The sequence below is a fragment of the Nyctereutes procyonoides genome, unplaced genomic scaffold (assembly GCF_905146905.1).
Source record: "Nyctereutes procyonoides isolate TBG_1078 unplaced genomic scaffold, NYPRO_anot_genome, whole genome shotgun sequence".
NCBI lineage: Eukaryota > Metazoa > Chordata > Mammalia > Carnivora > Canidae > Nyctereutes > Nyctereutes procyonoides.
Genome location: NW_026575024.1, coordinates 45,133,158 through 45,157,354, shown reverse-complemented (window position 1 = coordinate 45,157,354; position 24,197 = coordinate 45,133,158). Strand labels below are relative to the sequence as shown.

General features: G+C 38.3%; 1 protein-coding gene across 3 annotated transcripts in view; it reads left to right on the top strand.

Annotated features, from left to right (window-relative positions):
• The window catches only part of RALGAPA2 (Ral GTPase activating protein catalytic subunit alpha 2), a 316,059-nt gene that overhangs the window by 46,772 nt on the left and 245,090 nt on the right, over nt 1-24,197 (top strand). For all 3 annotated transcript variants that reach the window (XM_055345530.1, XM_055345537.1, XM_055345523.1), the window contains exons 4-7: nt 9,640-9,697; nt 19,888-19,931; nt 22,476-22,653; nt 23,468-23,583. In XM_055345530.1, the coding sequence (XP_055201505.1) occupies nt 9,640-9,697; nt 19,888-19,931; nt 22,476-22,653; nt 23,468-23,583 (396 nt within the window). The remainder of the gene's footprint in view (nt 1-9,639; nt 9,698-19,887; nt 19,932-22,475; nt 22,654-23,467; nt 23,584-24,197) is intronic.

The window sequence follows — 24,197 nt, the reverse complement described above, 5'->3', positions numbered from 1 at the left end:
ATTTTCTAAAATATAAGAGGGAGAAATTAAATATGCCTCCATTTTTATTACATTCCATATATCCTTTAAGTGTCTTTGTCCTGTATTTTAGTCTCTCTTTTGAAATATTTTCATTCATTTTTACCTTAGCTGAGAAAAGTATTGCCTCTCAAGTAATGATGTAATCAAGCATTAAGGTTTACTGTAATGTTTAGAAGCACAATTCCATGCTCAGTTATCAAATGCCTATTTGCCAGGTTCTGGGTTTCTACCATGTTAGAGTATTACCTTCCTTAAACTGGGGAATTTCCTTGTGTCTGCCTATACATGTGAACTAAAATCAGAATTCCCATTGTCTTCTGCTTTTTCATTTTTCACTCATTCCTCTCTTTGTGTATGCAGTGCTTATTAAGAAACATGATGAGCCAGGCACCGTTCTGGGTTGGGGATACAAGAGGGTCCCTTCTCTCAAGGAACCTAGCACCTAGCAGTGGGGTAGGCCCTGTGTTCATCTAGCCGAGAGGCATGCTGGTGAGGGGTTAGGTGAGATGTATGGTTGAAGTGGGCCCTTCTGAAGAGGTAATGGTTCAGTTTGGTCTTAAAGACTGAAAAGAGTATAATGAGATGGAGCTGTACTTTCCTTGCCCTGTAACAACAATGTGGCTAGCAATTAGATAGATAATGTACTGTTCTGCAAGAGATTGCCATATAAGAAAAAAAGCACTACCGTTTTGGCTAAAAATATAGCCATCTTATCTTTAACATTATGCAGTTCTTATTTTTAACTCACTTCTCTTAAATTTTAGGTTATCAAACAAGTGTTGACACCCAGAATTTTTAATACAGATATTTTGTTCACACTGGAAGGTCAAGTCATTGTTAGTAAGAGATGTGTGTGTGGCTAGACCCATGATGGCTAAAGAACAAGTTACCCTCCATGTAGGTCTATCTTGAAGCATCAGCACTGCCAGCCTCCACCTCCCATGAGTCTGTCTGAAACCAGACTGTCCTGGTGGCCTGGTGTTTTCTTGACCTAAGTGCCCCGTTGTCAGAAGTTTTCTGACCATTTATAACTCAAAAGATCAAGTAACTAAGACTTAATGTCCTTTTAAAACAAACTCCCTATTTTTTCCCCAGTCAGTACTTCCTTTACCTTGAACCCTTAGGTCATGTGACTAGTTTCAGGGAGAGTTGCACCCTGTGCTCCCTATTTCTGGACACAACAAGTTTAGTTGGTCATTGTTTTGGTAGATTACCTTACATGAGTTAGGATATAATCTTGTCCTCATTCTTCGTCGTCCTACCTTTCTAAGTGGAATCAAAATCAGTGTGAATCTACTGGGATATGTTGCAATCATCTGGTAATAATTTGGGGAAAAAATGTTTCCCACACAAATTAAACAAAGATCAGCAGTTTTAAAGTACACTATAGCATCTTGTATAAACTCCAGCTTACATTTCACATTATTCCTGGTCATGCAGTAGGTTCTGAAGCAAAAAGAACTATGGATAATCAGTTAAAAGAATGACAGATTCCCTGATGTGCCGATCAGTAGTAATACCTAATTTTGATTTCAAGTGTGCTATAATGGATTACCATATAGATGCAGCTGAGCACTGAGCATTAAACAGAGCCATGTGTTTTTCAGAAAAGTAATATTTATTCACACTGTGTGGCTTTCTTGAAATTTTTTTATTTTACTCTCTAGTGAAACTACAAACAAGATATCAATAGCTTATGTAGCATTCACAGTATTGTAACTTAGAATATCGGCTACAGTAGAAATGCCATAATGTATTGGTCTCAGTGAAGGTAGGCTTCATCTGGGACTGTCTGTGGGACAGGCTTAGCATTTGGACACAGATTGGCATGTGGGGCTTTATTTTTATTGACTTCAGAGACTTTAATGCATAAAAAATGGTCCTTGGAATATTTGGGTACAAAAAGGAAGCATCAGTGTGGGTGATGTTTCCACCTTTGAGTTGTGTAAGATTCTGTCCATTTGGGAATGTTTTTAGTAGCTCAGACTTTGGGCATTTTGTTTCATATCCAAACCTTAGAGTTTATTTTCGAGTGTCTTTAAAGTACATCCACTTTATAAATCTGAAAAGTTTTATCCAGAAGTGGTGATGATAATAGGCCTGACCTCAGAACAAGTTGCAGACTACTAGTGGTGAATGGCAATATCCAGGCATCTAGACACACATCATCTTGCTGTGTTTTTTAGGTTTCTTTATATTAAAAAGACATTTTTCTCTATTACTCATTAAGAAAAGAAACCCAAATCAAGGAGACAGATAAGCATTTTGGAAAGTTGAAAAGGATGATTCAGAGCCAAATTGGTTTCCTGACTAAAGGTCTGAAGAACAGTGGGCATGCCAAGCATTCATCTAGTCCAATAGATCTATTACTCTGTGGAGTAATTCTCTTAGCATCTTCTATATGATGTTTTAAAATCAAGTGGTAGGATGGGTTCAGAAGATGATGCTGGAATGCAGCTGGGGTGCCCCATGCCCTTGGTGCAGAATACATGAGAAAGTAGGACACTGAGTCACTGCTGTGCCATTCACTCACGAAGAGTGAAAAAGAAGGCAGAAAGAGAACTGGAAGAACTCATCAGGCTTAAGCTTCAGTAACATGAGGCAGCAGCCCATTGACAAGAAACAATGCCAGCAGAGATGGTATCCCTGAGGTAGGGTGCACTGCTCTTAGTACTTCAGCCTCTTGATATGATGAAAATATTCTAATTAATAATTGGAAGATTATTGTGGTAGATAGAGAGAGTGCTGCTTACATTGCCCTTCAAGAAAGAATTTGCTACCTAGCTGCAAAGAACAGGGTTAGGGCAGCCTGAGGCTATAAATGCCTTCAGCTCTCCAGCCGTAGTCCCCTCTTCTCACCTCTTCTCACCTCTTCTCACCTCTTCTCATCGCTAGCCAGCAACAAGGACCTAGCTATTTTCAGGAATGTCTGACGCCTCTAATGCGCCCTCTTTGCTCTGGAGCTTCTGCTAGGCTGGCAAAGACTTTCAGCTCTGCATGGTGGTCTGAGGCTCCCTGTCCTCTCCTACTTCCTTATTTCTCTTCCACAGATGTTACTTTTTAGTAAACCAGGGTACTCCTAACTCCATCACAGTGTCCATCCCAGAGAACCCAGCCTGCAACGAGTGTTTTTCAATTTGTTATCAAACATACCGAATTAGCCTCTGCAATAAATTTTTTGTGAAGGAACAGTATGAGTTAGAACCATAAAACTTAGATGTAAGTGGAGGCCATCTTTCTCTCTTCAGTCTGTAGACGTCCTAGCCCATCCCCAGGTCATGCTTTTTCTGGGCTCTAGAGTTGTTCATTTGGTTTGCAGCAGCTTTTTCTGGGCTCTAGAGTTGTTCATTTGGCTTACAGCAGCCAGCTGAGACCCTGGTCCTTATTCTCAAGTCCACAGTCAGATTTTCTCAGACAAACCTCTCTGCTTGTGATGTTTTCCCATAATCTGTGGACAGCTCTCTGGGTCTTAGACTCTTTTCTGTGTTCTTGTCTACAGCTCATGGGCATATTCATGTTTATATTCTTCCAGCAGGATAGTGCTTGCATGGGTTCATATTAAAATATTCCATAGGGAACTGACTTATTTTTACAACTTCTGATTCTCTTTTAGTATAATAGATCTTAAAAAAATAACCTCGTTTTTTACCCTTCCTTCCTTTTGTGTATTATTCATCCAAAACACACGTTGGTATATATTGCAAGGTAAAGACTTACTTTGATTTTTTACCCCCTAAGGACCCATTTACTTGCCTCTGAACAATTTATAGATTGATTGATCCTGCCTGGTGTTTGATGTCTGGCTGACAAAGGTTATGGGTTCTTCCAGCAACAGATAATGTTGAGTTCACTTAATTTAATAATGAAGTCACTATTAGGTGGCATCATTTTTCTTATATTTTCCAGCATCTTTAATTTTTTCTAACTGGTTATACATAAATAATTACAAGTATTTTTAATCTTTTTTAAAGATTTTATTTATTCATGAGAGACAAAGAGAGAGAGAGAGTGAGAGAGAGAGAGAGAGAGAGTCAGAGACACAGGCAGAGGGAGAAGCAGGCTCCATGCAGGAAGCATGTGGGACTCGATCCTGGGACTCCAGGATCACACCCTGGGCCAAAGGCAGGTGCTAAACTGCTGAGCCACCCAGGGATCCCCTATTTTTAATCTTTAAAACAAATAAATATTCAGACACTTGGCACATCCAGAATTCTTCTTTGACCTGTATCCACTTGTCTTCAGTGTCTGCTCTTCCTTCTTCATCTTTATTGCCTTTGTAGAAAGAACTTCCAGGCACCAGTGTCTCTAAGGTTTCATTTCATCTCATTTTAAGTTCTCTCAGAGGGATCTTATATACACATATCTTCAGCTGCTACCTATATCCTGTTAACCATCCAAATCCTTCTTCTGCCCTGCAGACCCATATATCTAATTGCTTAGGACATCTCTTCTAAGAAGTCCTTTGACACTTCCAATTCCAGCATATCCAGAACCAAACTTGGCATGCTTCAGCTCTGGGATTCATTCTGGATTTGATATCTTAGATAAGAGTATTACCATCAACTGAGCCATTGGGGGAGTTATTCTTAAGTCCTCCAGTCACCACAACTGCTCTGTCTGACCATCATCTTGACAGTTTTACCTCTTAAATATCTCTATTATATGCTTACCCTCTTTATTTTGCTGACCTTATTCAGGCTACTTCAATCCTCCTGTGAAAAGCTACCAATGTCTCTTCATTGATATCTCTGCCTCTCTTCTCAGCCATCTTAAATTCTCTTCCAGCTGGAACCTGTTCAGTGACTGCACAGTGCTCCATGAAGTCATGGAGGGACTGCCTCTCCAGTCCCTTCTACCCTCCTTATCTACCTGCCAGCCAAGTGGGCCTTCTTGCTGCTGCTGTTACTTTCAGGTATCAACCTGTCTTTGCCTCTTGACCTTCACACATGCTGTTGTTTCTGTTCCTATTCTCTACTAGACTAATATAATTAATCCTGTAAGCCTCCACTCAAGTGTCCTTTTCCCCGGAAAGAGAGAAGCATTCCTTGAAGTTTCTACTGAGATGAGGTGCTTTCCCCCTCACCTCCATAGCTCCCTCAGACAAACTTCTGTCAGACCTTTTTTTTTCTTCTCCTGAATGATACTTTATTTCTTGCCCACTAATCACATCATGCTTAGAAGAACAAGTATTTTATGAATATTTATTTTATTTCTACATTTCAAGCGCCAAGCTTGGTATCAAGTGTGTAAATATTTTTCACTAAATGAGGTTTGATAATGAATGTGTCCATTTTGTGTATAAGTGTGTTTGAGTGTATGTCAGCATTAAAACATAGTAAAACAAGATGTAAGATACTCTTTAGTGTTATGTGCTCATGAGATACCAAGCAAACATGTTCTAGAGGAAGTCAGAAGTGGAAAGGTAGGCGAGAACTCCTGTTAGTGATTGTCCGCATGAGATCAGCCACATACTGCTTTTAACCTATATAATCAGAAATAATTTTCAGTGTAGTTTGTATAGAGCATTTTCATCTGTATAGTTAGGTGGTGTGAAGAATTTATAAGAAATACTGTAACTAAATGCATTTATATTTTCTTACCTATGTCAGATCTTAAAAAATTAGTTCTTTTAAATTATACAGCTTTTATATTTTTGTTTGGGTTTTCTTTACTAAGTTCAGGGATAAAAAAAAATGCCCACACATTTTAATGTATTTTAATGTAAATATTGTCGTTAAGTCAATGACCTGTAAGGAAAGATGAGGTATATTTTATGCTAATGTGAACAAAGGACCGTAGTAAAGATTAGGATACTTGTAAAACTCAGAACAGTTTTACAAGTAAAAAGCATGCATAATTCTTCAACTGAGTGTTTATTTGAGTACATGCTATGTGCCAGCCGTGCTCTAGGTACTGGGGATACTTCAGAGAAAAGACAGAAGTGTTCTTGTTCTCCTGGGGTTTACACCTTTGGGGAGGGATTACCGCCTTCAAATGAGTTAACTTGAAGATTACTTCAGCTAGCGGTGAGGGCTTGGAGATGACAGAACAGGCAGTAGAGAAAGCATCAGAGCAGTGGTGAGGTGGTGCCCAGAAAGGCCTCTGTGGGGAGGGGGCACTAGCAGTGAGAGCTGGATGGTGAAGTGGCACCGTCATACAAGACTGTGGGTGGATTCTGCCAATCCATTAGCATGGAATATTTTTCCATCTCTTTGTGTCTTTCTCAATTTCTTTCAGAAGTGTTCTATAGTTTTTAGGGTATAGATCCTTTACCTCTTTGGTTAGGTTTATTCCTAGGTATCTTATGCTTTTGGGTGCAACTGTAAATGGTATTGACTCCTTAATTTCTCTTTCTTCAGTCTCATTTTTAGTGTATACAAATGCCACTGACTTCTGGGCATTGATTTTGTATCCTGCCACACTGCCAAATTGCTGTATGAGTTCTAGCAATCTTGGGGTGGAGTCTTTTGGGTTTTCTATGTAGAGTATCATGTCATCGGCAAAGGGGGAGAGTTTGACTTCTTCTTTGCCAATCTGAATGCCTTTAATTTCTTTTTGTTGTCTGATTGCTGAGGCTAGGACTTCTAGTACTATGTTGAATAGCAGTGGTGAGAGTGGACATCCCTGTCTTGTTCCTGATCTTAGGGAAAGGCTCCCAGTGTTTCCCCATTGAGAATGATATTTGCTGTGGGCTTTTCATAGATGGCTTTTAAGATGTTGAGGAATGTTCCCTCTGTCCCTACACTCTGAAGAGTTGGATTGGCAGAATTAATATTGTGAAAATGTCAATGTTACCCAGGGCAATCTACACGTTTAATGCAATCCCTATCAAAATACCATGGACTTTCTTCAGAGAGTTAGAACAAATTATTTTAAGATTTGTGTGGAATCAAAAAAGACCTCGAATAGCCAGGGGAATTTTAAAAAAGAAAACCATATCTAGGGGCATCACAATGCCAGATTTCAGGTTGTACTACAAAGCTGTGGTCATCAAGACAGTGTGGTACTGGCACAAAAACAGACACATAGATCAATGGAACAGAAGAGAGAACCCAGAAGTGGACCCTCAACTTTATGGTCAACTAATATTCGATAAAGGAAGAGAGACTATCCATTGGAAGAAAGACAGTCTCTTCAATAAAAGGTGCTGGGAAAATTGGACATCCACAGGCAGAAGAATGAAACTAGACCACTCTCTTTCACCATACACAAAGATAAACTCAAAATGGATGAAAGATCTGAATGTGAGGCAAGATTCCATCAAAATCCTAGAGAACACAGGCAACACCCTTTTTGAACTCGGCCACATTAACTTCTTGCAAGATACATCCACGAAGGCAAAAGAAACAAAAGCAAAAATGAACTATTGGGACTTAATCAAGATAAGAAGCTTTTGCACAGCAAAGGATACAGTGAACAAAACTAAAAGACAACCTACAGAATGGGAAAAGATATTTGCAAATGACGTATCAGATAAAGGGCTAGTTTCCAAGATCTATGAAGAACTTATTAAACTCAACAACAAAGAAACAAACAATTCAATCATGAAATGGGCAAAAAAAAATGTGAGAAATCTCACAGAGGAAGACATGGACATGGCCAACATGCACATGAGAAAATGCTCCGCATCACTTGCCGTCGGGGAAATACAAATCAAAACCACAATGAGATCCCACCTCACACCAGTGAGAATGGGGAACATTAACAAGGCAGGAAACCACAAATGTTGGAGAGGATGCAGAGAAAAGGGAACCCTCTTACACTGTTGGTGGGAATGTGAACTGGTGCAGTCACTCTGGAAAACTGTGTGGAGGTTCCTCAAAGACTTAAAAATAGACCTGCCCTACGACCCAGCAATTGCACTGTTGGGGATTTACCCCAAAGATTCAGATGCAATGAAACGCCGGGACACCTGCGCCCCCGATGTTTCTAGCAGCAATGTCCACAATAGCCAAACTGTGGAAGGATCCTCGGTGTCCATCGAAAGATGAATGGATAAAGAAGATGTGGTCTATGTATACAATGGAATATTACTCGGCCATTAGAAATGACAAATACCCACCATTTGCTTCAACATGGATGGAACTGGAGGGTATTATGCTGAGTGAAATAAGTCAATCGGAGAAGGACAAACATTATATGGTCTCATTCATTTGGGAAATATAAATAATAGTGAAAGGGAATAGATGGGAAGGGAGAAGAAATGGGTAGGAAATATCAGAAAAGGAGACAGAACATAAAGACTCCTAACTCTGGGAAACGAACTAGGGGTGGTGGAAGGGGAGGAGGGCGGGGGGGTGGGGGTGAATGGGTGACGGGCACTGAGGGGGGCACTTGATGGGATGAGCACTGGGTGTTATTCTGTATGTTGGCAAATTGAACACCAATAAAAAATAAATTTATTATTAAAAAAAAGTCTGTGGGTGGAAAAACATCTAGACCCTTCAAGGAGTATGTGCCATTTAAAGTCACCCACATTTGACGAAGTTTACCTGTTGTGCCTTTTCTCAGTAGATGTTCTTACATGTTCATTATTATCAAATGAGAGCAAATGAAGTAATATATATGTTAACTGACCCAGTTGGGAGGTTAAGACAAGAAAATTCAATGAAATAAAACAAAACCTCAGGCTGGCTCAGATGGAGGAGGCAGTTTATTAGCTACCTGGAAATATAACTTATTCAGGGCTCTGGATATAAAGTTTTTACCTTCATCTTTCAAAATATTAGAATACTAGCCTAGATAAACCTAGGATGAGGATTTTTCATGGTAAAATAGTGATGTGTTATCCAATACCAAGAAATTTATTTTGATACTTTTTGAATTTCCGTATTTTTTAAAATGGTGGCTGTAGATAAAGTACAAAGAATCTTATGACCCAAGAGTAATGTGCCAAAACTTAGTTTAGAATGGGGAAAGAAAAGAAAAAGGTTTTTTTTTCTTTAAAGCTGCTTTAATAGCCAAATACTCTTGTATATCATAAATTCTTTATTGTGTCTTCCCCTGTGTGTGTCGGGGGAAGGGGGTGAATTCCTAACTGGGATCCTAAACTTATTTTTAGTTGTTAATTTCAAGAAATTCTTGGCAGTAATTTCATTTTATTATTTCACTGTATGTTCATGGTCTTATCTTCTTTGTTGTTCATCTTTTCCTCCCAACTCTGGCCTTTGTCCAGAGACTAATAATGATGATATTGGAGAGGGTAAGTGGAAGGTGGAAAAGCAGAAACCTGGGGAATCTGGCATTTGAGAAATTACTCTTTTAATATGAACTTAAGCAATGGCTATGATTTAATTAACGATAAAATGATCATTTTAGGTTTTTTTTCTCCTCCTTTTTCTTGTTTTCCTTTAGGAGGAATTAAACTTAGGACAGTGATCCCTTTAAGGCACTCAGGGAAGGAAGGTTGCTTGGGGCAAGTAAAAGACTGTCCCATGGGCTACAGGGTCAAGTGTGCTACTTATGTTATTACAAATGGTTTCTTTTCTTTTCTGAAATATATATATACACACACACACATATATATATGTATATATACACACACATATATAGTATTATTATGAAATGTGTAGATAATTTTCTGTTTATATCTTATCAAATTTTAAATTTGTTTTATAGAAAATACTGCAATTTCTACCTGAACGAATTTTCTTTCGATGGCATTACCAGAGTATAGGTAAGAACAATTTAAAGATTTCTAAAGTGATACAGATTTTTTCCAGCTGAATTTTCAGTAAGGTTTAATATAATTAGCACCATTGAGGAATGGTAACAAGGATATGCTAGGTAAAAGTAAGACAAGTCCAACCTGGACTTTGGAGGAAAATATAATATCTATCCTTGCTGTACAAATACTACTTACAGAGATTGGTTCATAGACCAGCAGCATCAGCTTCACCAGAGAGCTTATTAGAAGATGCAGAATGTGAGGCCCCAGCCAGAACTACCAAATCACAGTCTGCATTTTTAACAAGGACCCCAGGGAATTCCTGTGCACAAAAATTGAGAAACACTTGATCTGGAGTATTTTTCTTAAGTAACTTCATTTTTTCTCACAAACATATCTTGTTCTTCAAGACTTTATCACTGATTCAGTTATTCTGTTTGAGTGCATTAGGGTGTGGCAGCAGGAGGGAACTTGAGGTATAGTGAAGTTACCATGGCTGCCCTTTCTGTGCCACTCTTGACATCGAACAATGTTTCCTCTCAATTTATTTTTTTATTTTTATTTATTTATTTTAAAGATTTTATTTATTTATTAGAGAGTGAGAGAGAGAGAGAGAGAGAGAGAGAGCGCACTCACAGAGGGAGAAGGTGAGGGAGAAGCAGACTTCCCACTGACCAGGAAGCCCTATGTGGTGCTCAGTCCCAGAACTCTGAGATCATGACCTGAGCTTATAGCAGCAGATGCTTAACTGACTGAGCCACCCAGGTGCCCCTCCTCTCAATTTAATATTCATGGCACAACCAATGTAATTTGTGGTATCAACTGTGAATCCTTTCTGTTTAAAGCGTGGCTGATTTGGTCCTTCCACCTTAGACAACTGACAGTTCTCCCATTTTTCCTTCTTGCCAAATGATCATATTGAGGAGAGCATAACTTCATAATGGAATTTTAACTCTCTGATCATTCATTCATTCAAATACTTATTGAGGGAGACACAAAGTTCTGGAGCAGAAACAAAGAATAACTCACCATTCTTGTATAAGCTGATTGCTGGGCTGGGGGATAGCTGAGAAAAATATAATTACACTATGAAAAGTGTAACGGTAGCAACAAATAAAAGCTGAATAATTCTATTGACAGGGCTTGACAAGATATCAAGACAGATAATCTCTACCTGAGCCTTGAAATATGAGTGTAGAAAGGGTTTTCTAGATGGGAGATCAGTATGTGAAAGACCTGGGACCTGAAAGAACATGACATATTTGATGGATATTTCAAAATTTAGAATCCCAAATTTAATTTAGTACTGTTTATATGAAAAATATAACTGACCCTTCTATAAACTGAACTTTGAGTAAGTATGTGTAATAAGTACATAAATCTGCTGAACTGAATGATTAAATCATTACTTAAAGGTAGATGACCATGGGGTCTTTAAATCTTTCAAACACATAAAGAAGGTTTTCCTTTAAATTATAGAGTTAATGATAGCATTTCTGTTAATTGATACTTCGACCTTGTGTATTTAGAGTAAAAATTTAAAAATCAAATGATAAGTATAATCTGAAGAGGAATCGTAGGGATTTGTAATGCTTCATGGTATAGCAGAAATGGATGAAAATGATAAATAATTGCGTGTGGTATTTTTTATTTATGCTAGATATAATCCATTTTGTTTATGCCATATGTATGAAAATGATACTCCTTTTCTACAGAGAGTACTTTAAGATGTCTGAAGATTGGCACCGTCAGCTTGAATAAACTTACTAGAACTGGGTATAGAAATTCATTTGCTGTTTGTATTATGAAATTTATGCATCTAGTAGGTGTATGGTATTACCTTAATTCTGGCTACTGTTACCACATGGACTGGTTAAGATTGCAGGTACAAGTAACTTTTTACCAAGTTTAATAGTGTCTGACCAAGAACAGTGACTCTTGGATTGGGGTTGCAGAGTACTAGTCCCCTGAGCCAGCATAAGAGCAGGTGCTGTTTATCTAGTGTGTAAAATAAGCTACTTTATCTAGTATATAGAATAAACTGACTCTATAACACAGAATGAATCATGTTTCATTTTGCTGAAGTATGAGCATTTGCATATAAAATCATCCTTATTATTGATGCTTATATACTTAATACTTGAATCAAACAGGCTGTTTTCAGATAAATGTATTTTTTCATGATATATCAAACTGGGTGGAAGTTGGTGGTTAGACAGATCCACATCCCTTTATGATGATCTTCAGGCTAAATGTACTTTGGAATCAGAATTTTTCAGATTTTATTTTTTATTTTATTTTTTAAAAGATTTTATTTATGAGAGAGAGAGAGAGAGAGGCAGAGACACAGGCAGAGGGAGAAGCAGGCTCCATGCAGGGAGCCCAACGTGGGACTCAATCCCGGGTCTCCAGAATCACAACCTGAGCTGAAGGCGGCACTAAACCGCTGAGCCACCCGGGCTGCTCTTTCAGATTTTAGAATGGCACTGTGGTGTGTTGATGTTCAGCAAACATTAATACAGTGTTGATGTCCATATATAACACCCAGGAGACTGGACAGTACCCTGTAACCAAGAGAATTCTTATATAAGAATTATATAAGAGATATATCTATGTATTATCTCTTAGGCTAAGATATGAATATTCATCATCAGTAGAATAACTAAATCCAACAGTCTCAGGTTAGTCGGGGCCTGCCACCACGTGCATTCAGATTCAGATCAGGTCCTGTCCACTAGTAAATTACGCACAATAAGCTTTAGTTTTCATAGCTTTTTGGATTTGGAAATTGCCAGTAGTGGATTATGGATTTGTAACTCTACACGTTTTCTTAACAGACCTCATTATTCTCAGTTTATTGGATTTGTTAAAATGGTTACCATTTGTCACTCAAGGTCTTGACCAAGTTAGTTACAAAAACTAAGAAAGTATAAGGAAGCACCAGATTTAAAGGGAAAAGAATGTGCCTTAAATATTTCCATAGCATCAGTGTTGTCTTGATTTCTGCAAAACCCCTTGAGGCTAGGACAAGAAGCTTATCAATAGTTGGTGCCAGGCATTCTAGGTATCTAATATTCCTTATTTTAGCTGTTTTATAACCTGTATATATAATAATATTTCATATCTAAAATGAAGAATACTACTGTATAAACTTCTTAATAAAATGTTACTGTGGCTAGTAGTGGCCAAAGTACTGGGTCCGAGCCTTGAAGCTGGATTTACACAGCACTGATTGGGTATGCTTCCTGCCCCACACTACAAATAATGTCCCTTAGTGTATAGAAACCTAAAATAAGAGCAACTCCTATATTCTGCAAGTCTTAAAAAAGTTCTCAACCATCTCTAGATGCCAGGTTTTATACAGAGAAAGAAGAAATTAATTTGAAATATCAACTGCCACAATGTTTGAAGTCTGTATATTATCTGCCATCTTGTTTTGTCAGTAGGAAAGAGAGAGGTTCGGTTTCTCTCAAAGCTGGTTTTGGAGGGAGTTAATACTCTGTACGTTTCTCTTTGCTTAAGGATTTTATGGCTGGTTCCTTGCTATATATACGCCATTGAATGAGGAAGCCTATATGAACTCTACGTTTTGTAATGTGAAATGAACACCATGCATTATTCCAGGCATCTGAGGGTTGGAGAGTAAAAAGATTAGGGAAGTGGCAACAAAATACTCACCAACTCACCAACTGTGATATATGCAACCTGCTACTCAAATGTAAATTCCCATTATTAATTACAAATGGGAAGATTTTTCCTAAAGTCAGTTTTAGACCAATAAATCATGGTAGACAAGGGTGGCCACTTGAAGCTTTATTTCTGTAATAATGAGAGCTGACAGGATGAGAGGAGATGACAAAGAATGGCACATCAGTAAACCAAGGATATTTGCTGCAGGGGCAGGCTGTGACCCTCTTCCATGTGCCCATGCATTATCAGTACAGAACTCAAGTTATCTGTGTTCACTTTAAGAGGGTTTACTGCTCATGAGCTTCTAGAGAGCAGATTTCCTGTTCCATTCAGTGTATAGGGCTGTGCCTATATGCAATAAATGTTTGTTGAGTGAGTGGAAGGTTTTATTTTGTACTAGAGATGTTTTATATCAAAAGTGTTCAAAATAAATAGCCCTTGGGCTTAAAGGAGTGGGCTCAAGTGGTGGAAAATTCACACAGTACCACATATGTGTTTTTTTATATGAGTCATTATTAATCTAGTTTGTTCAACCAGCTTCTTACACATGATATAAGAAACAGTGCCTTATTAAACTACAGATTGGTTTATGACTTTTTAAGAGTATCCCTTGCTTTATGCCTTGGGCTACCCTGTGTCCTGACAGTGCTTGGGATGTGAACACAACCTCCAAGCAGCCTTATTTCTCAAAGTTTCTACAGCTCATTGAGCTTTAACTACTCCTTGGGACCCCGAGCCTGATAGCCTTCCCTGGGTCCCTCATAGTCAGGACACCACAGCTTTCTCTTCCCGAGGAAACAAGGTCTCCTGTGCACCTTACACTAGGACTCCCTCAGAGGTGCATTGCAGCCAGGCTAAGCTATAGGGACCCTGCATGCCTTCGTGTCCACCAGGGGATGGCTGAGCCTAATTCCCCTTTGGCCCATTTTGTGTCTTCCCAGGCTCCTCTCTGGGGTGCTTTCATCATCATTGCCCTGCATTTCTAGCCCTCCTTCCCACTTTGTACTCAGCCCTCTAGAAATCCTCTTATAGGGTTAAGCCACAGCCTTAGAGCCTCAGCCTCTTGGTGTCACCTCCTTGGCTATCTGAAACCTGGCTTTTCTCTCAGGTTTCTTTGTCTCTCTCAAGGCTGTGGGAGTGAGATCATGGTCTTTCTTTTCTCCAAGGCCCATTCCAAACCTTCTCCACACCCCCTCTGTGGAAACCTCTCCCTTGACTATGCCTTGTCTCTCCTTGTTGCCACCATGTCTTCTGATCTCCAGCTTACCTACCCCCCCCTTTTTAAAAAAGCTATCTCCCAGTTCTTTTCCTTCATGCCAAGTTACCCATTACCTCCTCGATCCCTCACCCTCTGTGGCTTCCTGACTCTGTACACTTATCATCATGCAGACCTGAATCTGAGCACACCTCTGTCTTCCTGATCTTTCTTTCACTTAGTCACTTCAGGCCATATGCTCTGTTTCTTCTTTTTAAAAAAGCGGCTCTTTGGGGGGATTATAATTGACATACAATAAACTATTTGTAGATAATGTTAATTTTGAGAAGTTTCGATATAGGTAGTATACCTGTGAAATCATTACTACAATCAAGATAATGAACATAGCCATCATCCCCAAAGGTTTCCTCGTGCCCTTCTCCCACCCCTTTACCCGGTCCCCAGGTAACTGTTCATCTGCTTTTTGGTCATTATAGATTAATTTGATTTTCTAGAATCTTAAAGAAGTAGAATCATGCAGTGTGTACTCTTTGTTTGGCTTCTTTCACTCAATACAATTATTTTGAGATTCTTCTGTGTTGATGCATATATTAATAGTTTATTTCTGAGTAGTATGATATTCCATTGTATAGATATATCATAGTTTGTGTATCCAATCACTTATTGATGGGCATTTGGGCTGTTTTTGGATTTGGATATAAATATTATTTGGATATAGTATTTGGATATAAATGAAGCTTCTTTAAACAAGCCTTTATGTGCACATGTGCTTTCCTGTCTCTTGAGAATGGAATGGCTAAATAATATAAAGTTATATGTTTAACTGCCAGACTACTTCCCATAGTGGTTGACATTCTTACCAGCAGTATGAGAGTTGTAGTCACTTTACATTCTCATTGACACTTAGTATGATCAGTCCTTTTATTTTTTTATTTTTTTTAAATTTTTATTTTTATTTATTTATGATAGTTACAGAGAGAGAGAGAGAGATGCAGAGACATAGGCAGAGGGAGAAGCAGGCTCCATGCACTGGGAGCCCGATGTGGGATTCGATCCTGGGTCTCCAGGATCGCGCCCTGGGCCAAAGGCAGGCGCCAAACCGCTGCGCCACCCAGGGATCCCCAGTCCTTTTATTTTAATGGTAGTGATATCTTATTGTGGTTTTAATTTGCATTTCTCTAATGACTAATGATCTCAAGCATCTTTCATGTACTATTTGCCATCTCTATGTCTTTGGCAGTGTATATGTTTGAATCGATTGACCATCTTTTTTTGATTGGGTTGTCTTCTCAACATTGAATTTTAAAAGTTCTGTACATATTCCAGATTTAAGTGCCTTATCAGATATGTGACTTGGGAATATTTTCTCCCCATCTCTGACTTGTCTTTTTATTCCCTTAGTTATGTCCTTCAAAGAATAAAGGTTTTTAATTTTGATGAAGTCCAGTTTATCAATTTTTCTCTTATGGATTGTTCTTTTGGTGTCCTAAGGAATCTTTGCCTAACCCAAGATCACAAAGATCTTCTATGTTTTCTTCTAGAAAGTCTGTAATTAATATGTTTCACATTTAAGTCCCTGATTCCTTTTGAGATTAATTTCAAATTCCTCCAGGAACTCCTTCTCCTGTGTTCTTATTGTAGACACTGTAGTGCCAGAAAGTTCTGTGTTCCTGCTCCACTGGCAGTTTTCAGTGCATCTTGCACATCAGCACCCCAAAGGGTATTTCTCTGTGTTCTTGTACCTTCCCTGGTGTGGTATCCTGCCTTTGCTTATTAATTGGTTTGATGCATGATACACAGAGACAGTTTTTAAAAAATTAAAACTAAGTAAGAATCCATTTTATAATAGTTAGATTAGAATTATCTTTGTGAACTAGTGGCCTTGAAAAGATATCTACAAGATTGTTACTGTGTCAGGAGAAATGGTCAAGCATTGCAGTTCTCACAATTGAAAAGGAGATAAGCAAAGAAGATTTTGAAAATCTTGCTGAATTTGTTCCATTAAAGCCAGGAAAGTGAAATTATAATATATTCTGTGTTATAAAACAAAATATTTAAACTAATGATGAACTTTATACTTTTTGATTGTTCAGTATTGAGCTTTTTGTTTTTTGCAATAGTTTTTCAATGCTTAAGTGTTCTGGAAAAAAATTAACCATTAAAAATACACAAAAGCATATCTAGAGTGGTGTACATTTTTCCTTTTACCATAGGCTCCAGTACGCCTCAGCTGAACACTGGTACTTACTGACCAGTAATGTTCATCATGGATTTTTTGCATTAATTGCAATAATTGATTTTTAGAAATTATTGTATTAAAATATTATTTATTTTGATTACTAAGTTTTTGGTGCCCCCTTAAATCTTGTCTAGACTCCTCCCCTCCTTACTCTTCTCATCCTAAATCCAGTCTTCCTTAAAAGCAGTAAGACTCACATTCAAAGAATATTTGTATTCTAAGAATAACTTGTATTATGAAATACAAGTTAGTGAATAGAAGTTAGAAGTTCATAGAATCAGTCCAACTAATAGATTTTATTTACTCATTTATTCATCTTCTCCTCACATGAATCAATACAGTAGCAACCAGTAGGGTTGAAGAGGCACCTAAAAGAGATAAAGATGAGTATATAATCATAGTGTGGGTGGTATTTAAAAGTCCAAGTAGGTATGATACATAGAAACTTTTTGAAATTAAAATGAAAAGGATTTCATTATGGTAGTTACAGTAGCAATATCTTTGTGAACTTAGGACCTTAAGAAATACCTAAAGTGGCCAGGCAATGCTCTCATGTATTTATTACCTATTTTCATATTGAAATACTATGCTATGTGCCCCTACTGTACAAATCTTCCTTATAATGTTGTTCATATTTAAAAAGAGTGACTTAGTAGGCACCTGGGTGGAGTGGCTCAGTGAGTTAAGTGGGTCAGACTCTTGATCTTAGCTCAGGTCTTGATTTTAGGGTTGTGAGGTCAAGCCCCAAGTTTGGGCATGGAGCCTCTTTAAAATAAAATAAAGAATGAAAAAAAATAAAGAATGAATTTAAAAAATTAAAAGAGTGCCTTAGAGAATAATTGATGCCTTATCTTATAGGGAAAATATGCTTTTCATGTACCAGACACTGTTCTAAGCATTTGTATATATTAACTCATTTAAACTTCATCAATAATCCACTATGGTAGGCACTGTTAGTATCCCATTTAACAGATGAGAAAACTCAGGCATGGTGAGATTAAGTAACTGACTCAGGTTAAACAGTAAGTGCAGAGCCTAGATTTGAATCCTAGCAAGTCTGACTTCTGGCTTGTATCTGCCAAGCTGTACTGCTTCACATGTACAAGAGTTTCTGAATACAACAAGATGGGATAGATCAAATATATATGTACTAGTTTTCTATTGTTGTTCTCACAAATTGCCAGGTTAATTTAAAAAAAAAAGTCAAGGGCTATTGGCAGAAATGGGTGAGACATTCTGTATGTCTTTTTGTAAAGGCTATCCTTTCTCTAAGTGTTTTTCTTCTCTCTGTGTAGAAATGAGTGGATATAGGCAGCTATGGGTAGATCAGATGTTAAAAGTAAAACTGTGGACCCATTCAAAGAAGAGAAAGGGCTGATAAGCCCCAGTGGTCACACGCAATGACCAGGAGAAAGTGTTTCCAAGAATGTGTTGCAAGATAAAGGATTTCCCAGATGTCTGGGAAGAGAGCTGTGTGTGCAGACTTTATCTCAAATTTCTTGGGAAGTGGAGTGTCTATTGACCCTGCCAACCACATGAGGTCCTCATGGGCAAATTAAGCCAATATTAAACTGAAGCACACCAGGGGTACCTGGGTGGCTCCAGTGGTTGAGTGTCTGCCTTTGGCTCAGGTTGTGATCCTGGGGTCCTGGAATTGAGTCCTGCATCGGGCTTCCCACAGGGAACCTGCTTCTTCCTCTGCCTATGTCTCTGCCTTTCTGTCTCTTTCATGAATAAATAAAAAAAATATTTTTAAAAAAATAAAAAAATAAAAGTAAACGGAGACACACCAGACTTTGTCTAAGAATGGATGAACATGGAAGCAAGAGACAGGCCCCAGATTAAGGGGAGGTGTGGGATAAAACACTCCCATGGGAACAGATGCTTGAACCGTGGCTGTGAGAGAGCTTAGCCCAGTATAGGCTGATGATAGACCAAAAATTACTGGATATGGTTTGGTGACAGGAGAAGTAGAGGGAAGGGGGTACTTTGACTTCCCTTACTTATTCACAAACTGTTGGTGATTTAATGCTGTAATGTAGTCATTTCCACTAAGCCCCAGTGTTGAGTGTTATAAATAGCACAGCAGTTAAAAAATTGTATGCATTTAACTAACATGCATGTATCTATATCCACATAAATATGACCTGTGGAAATTTGTTGAGACTAGCCCTATTTCTTGGTGGAACATCTCTTTGAAATACAGTGGTGGAGTAAATGTTATTTGATGTCCAGGTTTTAATTATTGCATAAAACTTCGAATCAGATCTATATAATTTTTTTCCCAGAAAAATTTGGGAGGAAAGGTTCTGTTGCCTAACTTCCAATATATTTTTATTTTTAAAGATTACTTCCTTCTTTGAGGTTAAGATCCCATTTAGAGCCTACATCTGATATTTAGGTGGGGTTGCCAAGCCATCTCCATATTAAGATATGAACACATTTATAGAATGTAGGTAATATATTTCCATCCTCATAAGAGAATTTTTCTAATTGAAGTGGGCTGCAGCACCAAAGTTTTTGCAGTTGACTGGTGTAGTTCTGAGTAAACTTTGATTCCTTCTCCTTGACAATGACCAAAGTTTCTACTAGAGGACTTCTTGATGGACTGAACCCCTAAATGTGATTGTCACTGAAAAGAGAGAAACACACTGTCTTGAATATTTGCAAAATATTCTTATAAAATGTTTTGTGAGTAGTAGTCTTATTTTTACCTTTAGAAATTAGAAAAAATGATGAATATTATGCATGATGAGATATTTACACATAATCCACCGTGGGCATATATGTTACTTTAATATCAGTCATTTTGACTCTTTTAAGAGTTTTGAAGAAGTTCATTCATATTTAAAGTACTTTCATCTTAAAGATATCTCTCCTGTGACATTGCTTTGTTTCTGAAGGTCAGTTTTATTTTTTAAAAATTGTATGTTTTGTCATTAACAAACATTTCCTTTCCAAAACTAATCTTTTAAAATATACATTCTGAGGTTTTCTTGTGTGTGGGTGTAAATTTATATACTTTATTTCTAACTCAGTGTTTTAAACTTCCAGGCTCAACTTTAAAGAAGCTTCTACACACTGGAAATTCTATTAAGGTATTTATTTTAGGTGGATGTGCAATGGCATCTTGCATTGTTCTTAAATTTATTAATGTCATAAAGTGACAAAATTAGGCTATTTTGGGGAAAAAAATTTTAAAAACCACTCAACTTTTTATTTTTTATTTCATTTATTTATTTTTTTAACTTTTTATTTTTAATTGAAAATTATATGGCGGGACGCCTGGGTGGCTCAGTGCTTGAGCGGCTGCCTTTGGTTCAGGGTGTGATCCTGGGATCTGGGATCAGGTCCTGCATCGGGCTCCTTAAAAGAGGAGCCTGCTTTTCCCTCAGCCTATGTCTCTGCCTCTCTGTGTGTGTCTCTCATGAATAAATAAAATCTTAAAAAAAATTATATGGCAAACATTGTTAGAATTTTTGTTCTTACATCATAACTTACTGTGATATACATTTTAGATACTATTCAGAGAAAGACCTTACGATTCAGAGTTTGGAATTCAGAATTCTAATTTTGATTCTGCTGTGTAGTCAGGGACCCATTGCCAAGGCACTAACTGCTCTAGTTTTATCATCAGGAAAGGGAAGGGGTTGAACCAGTTCTTCTCCAAGCTTCAGAGTTAATGTGCTGAATTCTGTTCACCTCAGTAATCTTGTTAAAATTATAGTTGCATCTGAATTATTTTTGCTGGTTTTGAGAACCATTGTCGGGGGAAGAGCAGCAGAGCCTTACTCTTAATATTTTACTTATTTGTTTGCCGCAGATTGATCTTGTACTTCAGGTTACCTTTGGCTTATTTAAAAATGAACATACCTTTTATGATGATATATAACATTTGATGCTAGATAAGATGACCCTAAAACATAAATGGCAAGAGAAGCCAGCCTGGAATATGTATTTTATGGAAGGTAATTCACTTGTAGCTAATCAAGTTATGTATGTGCTTTTAATAAGTTCCCCATATATTTTTTATTTTATACCAGTCTAAACACTCTTAGCCACTTAAATTTGCTGTTAAGTATCTCTTACATATTGAAAAAGGGAGGTGAGCTATTCCTAGCTTCACAATAGATTCCATATTTTATCCTTCCTATTTTAATATTAATAATCTTGCAGTTAAAACTTAGCAGGTTGTGACCTCAGGTTTATTACTGGCCTTATATATATATATTATTAACTTAAATATAGTTAACATAAAAAGTTGGAGACATGATATAATTTTATAGAAACTTTCCTCCTGTTAAATTTAATATAATTTGGTTAGATATACATAGAGCCATGTCCTTTTTTTTGTCTATTGTGTATTCAGCAGTGCCACCACTTATTTTGCCTGCTTGGGGAGAGGAGGACGGGTGTGAGTGGTCATGAAGGTTTGTGCACAGCAGTGGTGTGTCCATGGGCATGTCGGAGAGTGTGTCCTGGAATCCACTGTTGATAAGAGTAGAACTGTCTCCAGACAGAGTATCTGTCTTGGTGTGTTGGCTTCTTTGGGGAGTCAGCTAAACTTGCTCTTTCCCTTCCTTCCCCTCCCTTCCCCTCCTTTCCCTTCCTTACCCTTCCTTTCCCTCCTTCTATCCCCCTCCTCCTCTACCTCCAACCCCCCTCCTCTCCCTTCTTTTCTCCTCTTACTTTCCCTTCCCTTCCCTTCTTTTGGCTTTCCTGCAGAGCCTCATGTTTGGCTTAAACCCTTAAGCTTAAGGAATCTGCACCACCTTGGTGTAGTTGAGAGATCAGGCAGTTTCTCAGTTACCTACATTTGGAGCTCACTGTATCTTTCAGCTTCATATGAGAGGTTTTTCATCTCTTTTCCTTATTTTTATTGGTGTTATCTTTTCAGCCATTTAGGAAGGTAGAAACAATTGCATACCTGTGTTTATGAATTCTAGGAATGGGATGGAGCTGAAAGTACGTGTAGAAGAGGACAAAGGGCCCATCTGCCTGTATTGATGTATCCCACCAAGTAGTGCTGGTCGTTCAGAGCACAGGGAAGCTGTTGGAGAGAGCCTAGTAGGGACATAAGGCAGGGAAGCTGGAGAGCTACCCTTTCCCATTGAGCCAGGTCTTCAAGGTCTGATTTAGTTCTAAGACTTTTCAGGAACATTACGTTAATTATACATGTGCATATTGTAGAGACATGACAAAAAATCTATTCAAAGCACAGTGTAAATCTGGAGAAAGATGATCTTTGTATTATTTTTGTGGATAATTGACTATTAATGTTATGGGTACTGTTGTAACTCATTTAACCCTGTGCCAGTACCTTGTGGTACATTTTGTTATCATCCCTATTTTACAGAGGGGGAGACTAATGCATAGAGAAGTTAAGTGGTTCTCCACTGGCCATAGCTAAGCCAGCAAGTAGTAGAACTTGCATTCTAACCCAGTCACTGAGGCTCCAGCCCCCAGCTCTTAACCTTTGTGCTTATTGCAGCATGCCTGCTTATTTGTCACTAAAGGAACCTGGTGTAGTAATTTAACAGTACCTTTAACTTCTAGTTTTACTTTCTCAGAACCGATTCTGCATTGCAGTACATCTCTGTGTAAACATGTCAGTGTTTAATTTTGTTGCCTTTTATTTTTAGATAAGATGTGAAGGAATCAGGCTGTTTCTTCTGTGGCTTCAAGCACTTCAGACAAACTGTGCAGAAGAGCAGGTGCTAATTTTTGCTTGCCTCGTGCCTGGTTTCCCAGCGATCATGTCATCCCGAGGGCCCTGTACGCTGGAGACACTCCTCAATCCTAGCCCTAGTGTAGTGGATGGTGAGTAACATTAGCAGACCTTACAGGTTGAAATGATTCTTGAAGTTACATTGAGGAATTCCTTTGTTTGTCATTACCTTGAATAGAAATCTTTATTTCATAGATGGGTTTGTTTGGAGGAGGAATTACTACCTGTTCATATTCACAGTGAAGTCTTACAGACATTAGAATTGAAGTTATCAGAGACTGTCTTATATGAAATGGTGACAGGAGAAATTTACTGAAGTAGTGGAAACAGGAATGGAAGGGAGCAGACAGATGTTGGCAATAGCAGGAAATAGAGACACATGGTGCGTCTGGAGTGGTTTAATGGCTGTTAATGACATTTAAATCTGCCATCCAGAACTACTGTTCATTGTCCTCATCATGATTGTTTCATGAGTGGACATTGGTCTGCTCACCCAGGCTTTTTTGCCAGCTGTGTATTTTCATGCAGCATTCATGGAGGGACAGTACTGGCCTCTTGGGAGTATTAATGGCATGGCAGCCAGTTATATCCTGTGAGTTTTCAAGAAACTTGCCGGTTAGGGCCATTGATTTATTAATGCATATCACTTTATTGCTCAGTGGCAGTCACTTGATCTTAGGCTGACCAAAGCAGAATTTGAAAGAGAAAAGAATGGTTCAGAGAGAGAGGTGGCTTCGTGGACATTTACACAGTATTTCTAAACCCTTGATGCACACTGACCTGGAGTATAGTGTGAGCCAGTTCCAGTGGAGGGATAGATGTATTCTAATAGAGGCCATTTAAAAAAAAAAACAAAAAACCCTTTTAAATGTGGTGAAAGAGCTCTCCTTGTTTTCCATTCTGCAGCAAAGATATATCCAGAAGAAATCACTCCACTACTGCCAGCCATATCAGGGGAAAAGATTGCTGAGGACCAAACATGCTTTTTTCTTCAAATACTGTTGAAGTATATGGTTATTCAGGTAAGAGCAAAATCGTGGATAGCTCAGTAAAGATCTTACTCTCAGTGGGAAAGAGAAAACATGGCTTCTTTTCTTCCTGCTCATCCATATTTTCTATCTTTGCTTTTTCTTTGAGGAGATGATACACCACTAGAAATAGATATGTGCTAGATGACATCAGTAAAGACCTGGCATACGTACTGTTTTGTTTGAGTGCGTATGTAAAGGAAAAAACTCGGTTCTCCATCTACTTTCATATTATTACCACATTCACATGGAACACTTCACTTCTGACACTAGTGGTTCCCGAGTGTATGGGTTTTTCCTGCCACCAGGTGACTCTGCGACACCAGCAGGGTGTCCTGTAGTTTAACTCAGCTTTGACACCGTCTGCCTGGAGATGGCATCAGATCCCACAGGTTAAGGGCTCAGTCCCATGAGACTGTTTCATCACATTCAGGTACCCATCACAAGTAGGAGGGCCCCAGGTTACCCACAGCTTCTGTACAACTTGGCTACAAATCAGAGGTTCCCACAACTCCTCCTCAGGTTCAACTGATTTGCTAGAGTGGCTCACAGAACACTGGGAAACGTTTGTTTTCATTTACCAGGTTATTAAAGGATATGATAAAGGA